This window comes from Antechinus flavipes, chromosome 1, assembly GCF_016432865.1.
Source record: "Antechinus flavipes isolate AdamAnt ecotype Samford, QLD, Australia chromosome 1, AdamAnt_v2, whole genome shotgun sequence".
Taxonomy (NCBI): domain Eukaryota; kingdom Metazoa; phylum Chordata; class Mammalia; order Dasyuromorphia; family Dasyuridae; genus Antechinus; species Antechinus flavipes.
In genome coordinates this window covers 649,407,363-649,420,655 of record NC_067398.1, presented here as the reverse complement: position 1 = coordinate 649,420,655, position 13,293 = coordinate 649,407,363, and the positions used below count along the sequence as shown (strand labels likewise).

At 35.6% G+C, this 13,293-nt stretch overlaps 1 protein-coding gene across 5 annotated transcripts in view; it reads left to right on the top strand.

Annotated features, from left to right (window-relative positions):
• Window positions 1-13,293, top strand: part of MROH1 (maestro heat like repeat family member 1) — a 204,420-nt gene that overhangs the window by 71,100 nt on the left and 120,027 nt on the right. For all 5 annotated transcript variants that reach the window (XM_051971310.1, XM_051971306.1, XM_051971307.1 and 2 more), the window contains exons 4-5: window positions 4,571-4,702; window positions 6,875-7,037. In XM_051971310.1, the coding sequence (XP_051827270.1) occupies window positions 4,571-4,702; window positions 6,875-7,037 (295 nt within the window). The remainder of the gene's footprint in view (window positions 1-4,570; window positions 4,703-6,874; window positions 7,038-13,293) is intronic.

Here is a 13,293-nt window from a genome sequence, read left to right as displayed (position 1 = left end):
TATTCTAAAACATAAGATCTTTTATCCTTACCATATATTCTGATAAAGAGGGAGGGAAGGTTTTGTAGGACTGAAAAGCAGGGAAACTGGGTCCCTGATCCAGGACCGGGTCGTGATAATTATGGAAAATGAGAATTGTGGCATAACAAAATAACTATAAAAAGAACAAATAAAAAACCTCTAAACACCAAATTGGAAATCGTGAAAATCAAATGAAAGATTTATTAAATTTCAAAACTTTTGAAAATGAAAGATTAATAAAACAAAACCATTGAACTATTAAAAACAAGCTGGTATTAAGGGGAAAATATTAACTATTTGTTAGTTTGTCTTTTAAAAAGAGGAAAACCAAATTACAAGTATCAAAAATTGAACACTGAATTCACTACCAATGAAAATGAAATTAAATCAATTATCAGGAGCTATTTTCTCAATTATATACTAATAAATATAATAAGTTAAGTGAAATGGATGAATATTTTAAAGACATTAATTGCCCTGATTAAATTCAAGAGCTACTTAACCCTATCTTAAGGAGAAAAAAAAAATTGAACAATCCAGTAGTGAGCTCCCTAACAAAAAAATCCCCAGGATTAGATAACTTCACAAGTGAATTCTACCAAATATTTAAGAAATATTAATTCCAAGTCTGCATAAAGTATTTGAAAAATAGGTGTCCTATCAAATTCCTTTTACAAGATGAATATAGTGTTGATACTACCTAAACCAGGAAGAAGAGAAACAGAAAAAAAAAAAAAGCTATAGGCCAATTTCCTTAATGAATATTAATGCAAAAGTTCTTTTCTAAAAAAAAAAAAAATTCCCAATTGAATATGAAAGTAATTTTCAACATTTTAAAGTTTGCATTCCAAATTGTCTTTTTCCTTCCCCTCATCCCTCATTCCTGAGATAGCAGGCAATTTGATGTAGGTTATACACGTGCAGTCATGCAAAACATTTTCATATTTGTCATGTTGATACAGACCAAAAACAAAAAACCCAAGGAAAAAAAAGTGAAAAACTTGCTTCAATATGCATTTAGATTCCATCTGTTCTTTTTCTGAAGATAGAATTTTTCATCATGAATTATTTGGAATTGTCTTAGATCATTGTCTTGTAGAGAATAGCTAAATTATTCATAGCTGGTCATTATGCAGTATTGTTACTGTATACAATTATCTCCTGGTTCTGCTCATTTCACTTTGCATCAATTCAAGTTAATTTTTCCAGATTTTTCTGAAAGCATCCTCTTGTCCATTTCTTAATAGCACAGTAGTATTCCTTTGCAATCATATACCACAACTTGTTCAACCATTCCCCACTTAATGGTCATCACATTAATTTCCAATTCTTTACATCACAAAAAGAGCTGCTATAAATATTTTTGTACACATAGTTCTTTCCTCCTTGCCCCCTTTTTTCATCTTTTTGGGATACAAATGTAGTAGTAGTATAATACAAAATTTTTATTTTTTAAATAATTTTTTAATTTTCTAAATATATGCAAAGGTAGTTTTCAACATTCACCTTTACAAAACCTTGTGTTCCAAATTTTTCTCTCCTTTCCCCCTGCCATAGACAGCAAACAATCCAGTATAAGTTAAATATGGGCAATTCTTCTAAAATATATCTCCATATTTGTCATGCTGAACAAGAAAAATCAAGAGAACATTGTACACAGCAACAACAAGATTATACAATGATCAATTATGATGGAAACTGCTCTTTTCTTTTTTCTTTTTTTAAAAATAATTATAACTTTTTATTGACAGAACCCATGCCTGGATAATTTTTTACATTAACCCTTGTACTCACTTCTGTTCCGACTTTTCCTCTCCTTCCCTCCATCCCCTCCTCCAGATGGTAAGCAGTCCTATACATGTTAAATATGTCACAGTATATCCTAGATACAATATATGTGTGCAGAACCAAACAGTTCTCTTGTTGCACAGGGAGAATTGGAGTCAGAAGGTAAAAATAACCCGGGAAGAAAAACAAAAATGCAAACAGTTTACACTCATTTCCCGGTGTTCTTTCTTTGGGTGTAGCTGCTTCTGTCCATCATTGATCAATTGAAACTGAGTTAGATCTTCTCTTTGTTGAAGAAATCCACTTCCATCAGAATACATCCTCATACAGTATTGTTGTTGAAGTGAATAATGATCTCCTGGTTCTGCTCTTTTCACTTAGTATCAGTTCATATAAGTTTCTCCAAGCGTCTCTGTATGCATCCTGCTGGTCATTTTTTTACAGAACAATAATATTCCACCAACAATGCATTAGTGTCCCAGTTTTCCCGCATCCCCTCCAACATTCATCATTATTTTTTGCTGTCATCTTAGCCAGTCTGACAGGTGGGTAGTGGTATCTCAGAGTTGTCTTAATTTGCATTTCTCTGATTAATAATGATTTGGAGCATATTTTCATATGACTGGAATAGTTTCGATTTCATTATCGAAATGTGGTAACATTCATATACCACAATTTACCCAACCATTCTCCAATTGATGGGCATCCATTCATTTTCCAGTTTCTGGCCACTACAAAAAGGGCTGTCACAAACATTTTGGCACATACAGGTCCCTTTCCCTTCTTTAGTATTTCTTTGGGGTATAAGCTCAGTAGTAGTACTGCTGGAATAAAGAGTATGCACAGCTTGATAACTTTTTGGGCATAATTTCAGATTGCTCTCCAGAATGGTTAGATTCATTCACAACTCCACCAACAATGCATTAGTGTCCCAGTTTTCCCGCATCCCCTCCAACATTCATCATTATTTTTTGCTGTCATCTTAGCCAGTCTGACAGGTGGGTAGTGGTATCTCAGAGTTGTCTTAATTTGCATTTCTCTGATTAATAATGATTTGGAGCATATTTTCATATGACTGGAATAGTTTCGATTTCATTATCTGAAAATTGTCTGTTTATATCCTTTGACCATTTATCAATTGGAGAAGGGCTTGATTTCTTATAAATTAGAGTCAATTCTCTATGTATTTTGGAAATGAGGCCTTTATTAGAACCTTTAACTGTGAAAATGAAACTGTTCTTTTCAACTTCAACAGTGAAGTGATTCAGGCCAGTTCCAGTGATCTTGTTATGGAGGGAGCCATCCGCACCAAGAGAGAGAACTGTGGGGACTGTGTGGCTCATAATTTTCACTTTTTTTGTTGTTGGTTGTTTGTATTTTTTTTTTCTTATTTTTTTCCTTTTTGATCTGATTTTTCTTCTGCAGCATGATAAATGTGGAAATAAATCTAGAAGAATTGCACATGTTTAATATATTTTAGATTACTTGTCATCTAGGAGAGGGAAAGGGAGGAAGAAAAAAAAATTTGGAACACAAAGTTTTGCAGTGGTGAATGTTGAGAACTATGCATATGGTTTAAAAATAAAAAGCTTTAGAGAAAAATTTCCAAGTTGGCTATGGTCATTAAATAAATAAAGAATACGAGTCATTCTGCAATTAATAAATGGTCAAAGGATATGAACAAAGAGTTTTCAAATGAAAAAATTTAAGCCATATGAAAAAATGTTCTAAATTGCTACAAGTGAAATGCAAATTAAAACAGCTCTGAAACACTACCTCACATCTTTCAAATTGATCAATATGACAGAAAAGGAAAATGACAGATTTTTTACAAAGGAAAAGGACCTTTGTGTACAAAAAAATAGCAGGTCTTTTTGTGGTGGCAACAAATTGGAAATTTAAGGGGATGCCCATCAATTTGGGAATGATTGAACAACTTGTGGTTTATAATTGTGATGGAATTCTATTGTGTATAAGAAATTACTATCAGGAAACTTTCAGAAAGACCTGGAAAATTTTACTTGAACTGAGGAGAACCAGAACATTTCACACAGTAATAGCAATATCATATGAGGATCAACTGTGAATGACTTAGGTATTATCAGCAATCCAGAGATCCCAGACAAGTCAAAGGATTTATGATAGGCTTCTTATGAAGAACTCTTTCTCTGCAGAGAAAGTATTGATGAAGGTTGAATGCAAATTGAAGCATAATGTTTTTCACTTTATCATTTTTTTCTTTTTTTCTTTTTTTTGGAAGGGGAAGCATGACTAATGTGGGTGGAAATAAGTTTTGTATAACGAAACGAATATAAACTATATAAGATTGCTTGCCTTTTCAAAGAAAGAGCAGGGAGGAAAGAAAGAGAATTTGGAATACAAAATTTAAAAAACTGAATGTTAAATTTTTTTACATGTAATTGGAAAAAAAATTTTTTTCAGGGGAAAAAAGATGAGAGCACAGGAGTAGAAGATACTTCCAAAGTGAAAAGTGAGATATGAGGGGTGGAGTGAGCTTTTAAAGTGAAGAGGTTTCTGTGGCCTAGTAGAGAAAAGACTGCATAGATTCAGCTGTGCAGCCTGCAATAGCAGGCAATAGAAGCAATGGCCATGTAGGTAAGGTCAGCCTAATTCATTTTACATGAGTGAGAAGCGTTTGCCATGAAACAGGAATGTATAGGAGTAATTCAGTTCTCTTCCTGAGTATTAAATTGAATAGTGGATCGCCCAATTTTACATGGGGATTGTTCTTTGCTTTTAGCTAGCATACCCATACCGAGTCATCATCCTGAAGGCCATGGAAACGATTGTGAAGAATAACATAGATGAACTGGATCGGTGCACAGCCAAGATAGTTATCATTTTGGCCTCAAATGAAATGACCAAAACTAAGGTAAGAGCTGAAGGCATAAGCAGTTTTTATATTTTGCCTTGATAAGTGAACTGCTTTATTTTGCTAGTAAATTCTGTCTTTAGCCATAGATTCTATATTAGTAAAAGCAGTGAAATAATTAAAATGTATTTCTCAGTTGTCTGCTATAGTTTAAGGGTTCTCTTTAGATCAGAATTATCAGATTAGTGGTCCTGTGCTGCATTCAGGCCTACACGCTTTCTCCAGTGCTGAAGAATCAGCTTAAAATTTAATTGGGAAATGTTGAACAAAATAAATAAAAATATATCATAACATAAATAACTTTAATTTATGCTTTTGTAAACTAATAAGTCACTAGAATTTGACTTAACTGCTCTAGAGGACCCCAAAATTTATATTAATCCTCTTACAGTTCCTATGATATAGATTTGGGTGCAGAATGAATTGAGTTTTTCAAGTAAGGAAACTAAAGCCCCAGAGCATAGTATTTATTATTCCATAGGAAGTATAATGGGACTCATTCATCCTTGGAAGACTATACTTTCTTAATCAGATCCTATTCTCTATAGAGTTTCTGGATCTCTGAGAAGGGATTGTGAATTCAGGCATGCAGTGCTGTGGAGCACTTCAAGAATCTTGTTACTTACTTTTAAACTTCTAAATTAATCTTTATGGAAAGCAAAGGTAGGAATAGAGCAAGGTATTGTGGAAAGAGCTGTCTAACTAGGAGTTACAAAATCTAATTATAAAACCTACAAGATTTCTAATCTTGTCTGTCACTGACTTATCTTGTGTCCTCACATGAGTTATTTATCTTGCCTGGGCTCAGTTTCCCTGTTAGAAAAATGAGGGCAATAGATTACATGTGCACTTGATCTTGTCTAACTCTGACATGATGCGATTCCAGTGAATTCATTTGATCTGGAACAAGAGTGATGACTGCAGCCAATTTTGAAATGGACTTGTGTTCTGGTAAACACAGGCCATCATTTGGTCACATAATTATTTTTTGTTTGTTTTTGTTTCTTCTAGAAACTGTTTAGCTCATAGGTGCATGTGCACACCATGGATCTGTGCAGCTGTGTTTAACGTTGGCTGTTTGCTTTCTCCAGGCTTTTGAGAGACTCTAGTTTTTTCTTTTAAATTTTATTGATATCTTTTGTTTTTATGTCACCTTCATTTCTAAATACATTCCTCAACCATTTTCCCCCCAGCAAAACATCCTTTATAACAAGTATTTTATTTTATGTATTTGTTTATTTTTTGCTGAGGCAGTTTGAGTTAAGTGACTTGCCCAGGGTCACACAGCCAGGAAGTGTTAAGTATCTAGGTCAGATTTGAACTCAGGTCCTCCTGACTTCAGGGCTGGTGCTGTATCTACTGTGCCACCTAGCTGCCTTAAAAAAAAAAAAAGGCATTTCAGAAAAAAAAATTTGTTAACATCAGTCCAGTCTGGCAATTAGTCCTCTGCTTCTGTAAAAAAGAAAAGGAGGCAAATTTTCATAAAATCACACAATGTGAGAGTTTGAAGCAATATCAGTGCCCATCTAGCCTGAACTATGTATGCAAAGAATTCCCATTTTAACATACCTGACAAGTTGATATTCAGTCTCTGCTTGAAGGACTCAAAAATGGCACATTTCCATGAGCCTCTGAATTCTTCATAGTTATCCTTTTTTTACATATAATTTTTACATAACATGTTAATATACAACAGTTTAGCCATTCCTCATTTGATAGACACTTACCTTTGTTTTCAGTTCTTAGCTATCCCATAGAAGTCCTTCTGTGCATATAGAACTTTTCTTCTTGTCTGTGTTCTCCTTGGGCACATATCTCTGAATCAAAAGTGACTTTTTTGTTGCTTTTTTTCTTAGTATAATTCTAAATTGCTTTCTGGAATTATTGTGCTATTTAATAGTTTCATTAACAGTGTATTATAGAGTAGACCTTAACATGACATTTAGGTCGCCTGTTGGTTATTGTGGGGAGCACAGAAATTTAAATAGCATCTCTGTCACCCACCTTTACTGATGCCAATATCTCAAACACAGAGGTCTCCTTATTGGTTTAAAAACTGCTTCTCTTTTTACCTCATGATGGTTTTTAATGATGTTTTAGATCTGATTTGCCTTTCCTGAATGTTACTGTTGGAATGCTTGGTGTGTCTCATGTCCATTCACTGTGATCTAGGAACTTATCCTGGATTGGCAGCAGGCTGCAAGCAGCGTTCTTGTTGCTGTGGGGAAACGATTTATCAACAAAGTGATGGAGGAGGTTTTGACCAAATTTCAGCCAGGGATCCTGCCTCATTATTTTGTCATGCAGACGTTTGCAAATCTCTCCATCACCAATGGTAGGTTCTGTTTATGTTCTCCTTCCTCTTGCTCCCTCTTCTGACCATTTTGATCCTAAATCAGCAAAAGGAGCCCCATGTTATGGGCCAGAACTCTACTTAAAACAAAGATTCTTACAAGGTAGTAACTCAGTGAAATTGATAAAGAGACAATGGTTATCTAGTTTAGCATGGTGATTATTAGTTCTCTAGTTCAGTCCATGTACTTAGTACTTAATATAGTTCTACAAGAGTCACACCTATGATAATGTAATTAAAATAGAGCATATAAGCTGGGATAGACTCAGCCAGGGTGGGACTGAGAGACAGATTCATTCCATCATCTACCTTTGTGGCAGCTGGAAGCTGAAACACAAACCCTTGGACTCATAGTCAGATTCAGATTCATTCACTTCATCTCACACCACTGTGATGGTTGTCCCATGTTGATGGATTTATGTATACCTGTTTCAAATGAGACTTTCAGAAACCCACTAATCTGGTTTGATTGCTTATTTCCTTTGGTGTTTACATCTCCTTTCCTGAGACGTCAGGGAGGGCGTGACCACCTCCTTTTTTGATGTTTTCACCCCTTTTTTGAGAAGTCAGGGAAGGCGTGATCACCTCCTTTTTGGGGTTCTCACCTCACTGAGAACTCAGGGAAGGAGTGACCACCTATGTTCTAAAACAAAAGAAAGCGGGAGATGTTATGGGCTAGAACTCTGTACTTAAAACAAGGATTTTTACAGGGTGCTAAGTGGAATTGATAATACAATGGTTATCTAATTTAGCTTGGTAATCAATAGTTCTCTAGTTCAGTACTTGTACTTAGTACTTTGTTATGAGCCAGCATTTGAAACAAGGTGTTAACTCACTAGAGTTAATAGAAACAATGCTTAGGTAATTGGTTCACACATCAGAGATCACACCTTTAAGAGAGTTCACACTTTGGAGTTCACAAGTCGGGAGATATCCAAGTTTACACCTCCCATAATCCCACTCTCTCAGAGAAGGAGTCAACCTTTGGGTTCACACCTTTAAGAGATCATATATAAGAAGCTCTTAGTCTCAGCAAGAGTCAGTTGAAGATATTGAGAGCTACAAGTCAGTGACGATTCAATTGAAGAGATTGAAAGCCTGAAATCAGTCAGTGGAGGGGATTGAGAATCCAGGAGTCAGAGCTGAGCTAGAGGCAGAAGCTGGCAGAGGCAAAAGACTAGCAACGAGAGCTCTTGGACCCAGAGAAAGCTAACTGGGCTATTTTGGAAGAGACAATAAAAGACTGTACTTTAATCCCGGTTGCATTTGAGATGATTATTGATCTGAACTGAAACTAAGGCTGCCTCCAGAAGCCCCCGAGAAATCTGCTCCCAGAGAACCATCATATATTATACAAAAGAAGAAAACATCACAGTACTTAATATAGTTCCACAAGATTCACACCTACGATAATGTAATTAGAATAGGGCATATAAAGCTGGGACAAACTCAGCCAGATTCATTCTATCATGTACCTTTGTGGTGGCTGGAGACTGAAGCACAAGCCCCCAAATTTACATTCATCTTCATCTCACACCACTGTGGTGGCTGGCCTCCTGCCACTCCCCTCACTGAGACCAATGCTGGTCTGAAAGGTTCTGCAGAAAGCTGCCCAGCCCCAGGCAAGGAAACTAGATTTTTTTTTTTAATAATTTTTTATTGACAGAACCCATGCCAGGGTAATTTTTGACAGCATTAGCCCTTGTACTCACTTCTGTTCCAATTTTTCCCCTCCCTCCCTCCACCCCCTCCCCCAGATGGCAAGCAGTCCTTTACATGTTGAATAGGTTACAGTATATCCTAGATACAATACATGTGTGCAGAACCGAACAGTTCTCTTATTGCATAGGGAGAATTGGATTCAGAAGGTATAAATAACCCAGGAAGAAAAACAAAAATGCAAGCAGTTTACATTCATTTCCCAGTGTTCTTTCTTTGGGTGGGGCTGCTTCTGTCCATCTTTGATCTATTGAAACTGAATTAGCTCTCTTTATCGAAGAGATCCACTTCCATCAGAATACATCCTCATACAGTATCGTTGTTGAGGTATATAATGATCTCCTGGTTCTGCTCATTTCACTTAACATCAGTTCATGTAAGTCTCACCAGTCCTCTCTGTATTCATCCTGCTGGTCATTTCTTACAGAACAATAATATAAGGAAACTAGATTGTGAAGGAGATACTAAAAGTGTTGGACTTTAACACCTGGCTATGATTACTGAACTGAAATGAAGGCTGGTCCAGAGACCTCCAGAAAACCAACAAGAACATTACAGCCCCATAGTGTGGTGACTTAGAGTGCTAGACATATAGTCATGATGACCAAGGGTAACACCCCTTACCTAACACTCACTAGTCACCATGGCAAAGTCATTTCTCTTCAGTGAGCCTTATTCTTACCTACAAAATGACAGTAAGAAGACCTGAAGAACCTACTTCTGAGGGTTGTTGTGAGGCTCAAATGAGATAAGATATGCAAAGTGTTTTGAAAAGCTTAAAGTGCTGTATAAATGTCAGTTATTACTATAATTATTAAGGAACCTACAGCTGACAGGACTAGTCACAGTGTTCTTACTCACTCAAAATGTGAGTTTTGACAAGTCCTTAATTGCTCTGGACTTCAATTTCCTATTATCTACATAGTGTCTGTTCTACTTGCTTAATTGTGTTGTTGTAATGATGATTAAATGAAATTGTATATATAAAAGTATAAAATGCTTTGTTTATGGTAGTATTATTTCTTCCTGGAGAAATAATACCTTTTAAATTATGTTTTAAAGAAACTCAGGGTTTAAAAAAAAAAAAAAGAAACTCAGGGTCCAATTCTAAGAAGTAAGGCTTTGAATTGTTCTAGAGGAGGATTCCATAAAGGCCGTCATATTTAGGCTTGTGGGAAGAGAAGCGCCAAGACTTCATAACTGGTGTGATTCTAGCACAAGCCCATAACCTTCTCAGTGATTAAGAAACAACCCAAGGTTAAGCAAAGCCTGAAGAACACTGAAGGTCATCACAGTCAAGTCCAGGTAGTCTTCATGTCCTCTTGCCATGTCCTTAGCTACTGGGTTTCTTGTAAGGAGGGCAATTTGTCAATTTGTTCTAAACTTCCTTATGTGACTTGATGAAGGTTTTGTACCATGTTCCTTTAAGGAGTATTTAGCCTACAACTCTTGTTTCCTGTGCAGCTATGAGTCTCCGGGAGAAAGAAAAGAAAACAAACCACTATCCTTGAATTCACAGTCTAAGACAACTTTTGATAAAAAAGGTCAAGCACACTGAAATGAGAGAGGAGCATAGTCCAGCTTAGACTGTGCCGGCACAGGCCTCAGTCCAAACCAGCTTCTGGAGTTCTCAGTTCAGATTGTAAAGGGATTAGACAACTGGTTAGAAGGAAGTTACAAGCATCCCTTTGCTGACACTGGGTGGAAGACTGCTTGGATACTCAGATCCGGGTCACAGTCCTGGGCTACCAGCACACCAGAGCTTGCTGCTCTAGGGGAGCTGGGACCCTGGTCAGGCCTAGTGTCAGGGCTGGAAAAAAAAGTGCTTGTGATTGTTCACAAATTAGAGCACAGGCCAGGAGAGCAGTGACCACATCTCTCCTGAAATCATATCACCTTGGAAGAACTGAAATCTTATAAACTCCTAGTTAGTTCTGAAAACAGCTATACAAAAAATCTGAAGTTTGGGACAGTGCCCCTTTGAACTCAGATCAGACCCCAATTTTAATATTTAAAAAAAGTCAAGAAATGGCCTGGAAAAAAAATGAATAAACCACTGAAAAATATCCTGAGCATAGAAAAGTATTGTGCTAATAGGAAAGATCAAAATAAACTAAAAAGAAGACAATAAATCCGAAAGTGTCACATTCAAAGCCTCAAAGAAAAATGAATTAGTCTCAGGCCCAACAAGAATTTCTGGAAAGGTTCAAAAGGATTTTAAAAATCAAATATGAGAGATAGAGGAAAAATTGGAAAAATAAATTACAGTGATGAAAAAAAATCCGTGGCTTGGTAAAAAGGACACAAAAAAAGACACAAGAAAATAACACCTTAAAAAACAGAATAGGCCAAATAGTAGAAGAATTTACAAAAAACCAGTAAGAAGAATGCCTTGAAAAGTAGAATCGACCAAAGAAAAGGAGATACAAAAAAATCACAGAAGAAAATAATTCCTTAAAAATTAAGAATTAGTGGTATGAGACTTCAAGAAACAATAAAACAAAATCAAAAGAATGAAAAAAACAGAATAAGATGTGAATTATCTCATTGGAAAAGCAACTGACCTGGAAAATAGATCTAGGAGAGATGATTTTAAAATTACTGAACTACTTGAAAACCATGATCAAAAAAAAAGAGCCTAGATATTGTATTTCAAGAAATTTTTAAGGAAACTATCCTGATATCCTAGAACCAGAGGGTAAAATAGAAATTGAAAGAAAGTAACACTCATCTCCTGAAAGAGCTCTCAAAATGAAAGTTATAGCCAAATCCGGAGCTCCCAGATCAAGGAGAAAATAATGCAAATACCCAGAAAGAAACAATTAAAATATCATGGAGCCACAGTCACAATAAGACAAATTCTAGGAGTTTCTTCATTAAAGGAACTGAGGGGTTGGAATATATTCCAGAGAGCAGAAGACCTAGAATTACAACCAAGAATCACTTGCTCAGAAAAACTGAACTTGATTTTTCAGGGAGAAAAAAAAAAAAACAGACATTCAGTGTAACAGGATTTTCAAGAATTCCTGACGGAAAGGCCAGAGTTGAATAGAAACTTTGACTTTCAAATACAAGACTCAAGAGAAGCGTAAAAAGATAAATCATAAAGAACTCAGTAAGGTTAACTATATATATGGATGATATCTAAAAAGATTAAATAAAGGGGTGAGAGTAATTAATTGAAAGGGAGGAAGAATGGGGCAAATTGTCTCAAATAAAAGAGGCATAAAAGGGCATTTACAGTAGAAGGGAAGATAGTGGGGGGTTGGAAACCCTTCTCATCACAGTTGGCTCAAAGAGGATATACATGGTATGGAAATCTATCTTACCTTACAAGAAAGTATGAAGAGAAGGAAATAAGAGAAGGGTGGGTGGGGGGGGGGGGTGTGCGTGATAGAAAGAAGGCAGTAGTCAAAAGCAAAATGGATGAATAGGGTAAAAGAGAATACGATAAACAGAGAAAACAGGATGGAAGGAAAAGCACAGTAATCATAAGTATGAAAAAAATTTTTATAGCAAATATCTCTTATATGGACCTCATTTCTAAAATATATAGAAAACTAAGTCACATTTGTAAAAATCAGAGCTATTTCGCAATTGATAAATGATCCAAATACATGAACAAGCAGTTTTCAAAGTAATCAAAGCTATCTGTAGATATATGAAAATTTGCTCTAAATTGATTAGAGAAATGTAAATTAAAACAATTCCTAGGTACTACCCTTTTCCTATCAGATTGATTAATATGAACAATGTGGGATGGAATGTAGGGAAATTAAGACATATTAATGCATGTTTGGTGCAGTTGTGAACTGATCCAATCATTCTGGAGGGCAATTTGGAACTACAAAACTGTGTATACTCTTTGAACCAGTAATACCACTATTAGGTCTATATCCTAAAGAGATTTTAAGGAAAAGGACTTTTATGTTCAAAAATACTTACAGCAGGTTCTTTAGTAGTGGCAAAGAATCGGAAATTGAAGGTATGCCCATCAGTTGGGGAATAGCTGATTATTATAGTATATGATTGCAATTGAATATTATTAAACTATTATAAACAATGATGAACATGATGCTTTCAGAAAAAGCTGGAAAGATTTATATGAACCGATGCAAAGTGAAGTAAATAGAACCAGGGGAACATTATAAACAGTAACAGCAATGTTGTAAGATGATTAGCTGTGAATGACTTGTTCTTCTCAGCAAAGCAGTGATCTAAAACAGTTCTGAAGGACTTTTGATAAAAATTTCTCTTCAGAGAAAGAATTGGTGGAGTCTGAGTATAGGTACTTTTTTTTTCTTTTTTTGGGGGGGTTTTGTGGGAGCAGAGGGTTGTTTTCTTTTACAACATGACTGATGTGAAAATGTTTTGCATGAATGTATGTGTATAAACTATATCAAATTGCTTGCCTTCTCAATGAGGAGAAAGAAAGAGAAAGTTTGGAACTTAACATTTTAAAAAAATAGATGTTAAAAATTGGAGGAAAATAAAATATTAAATAAAGGTTGTTTTTTTA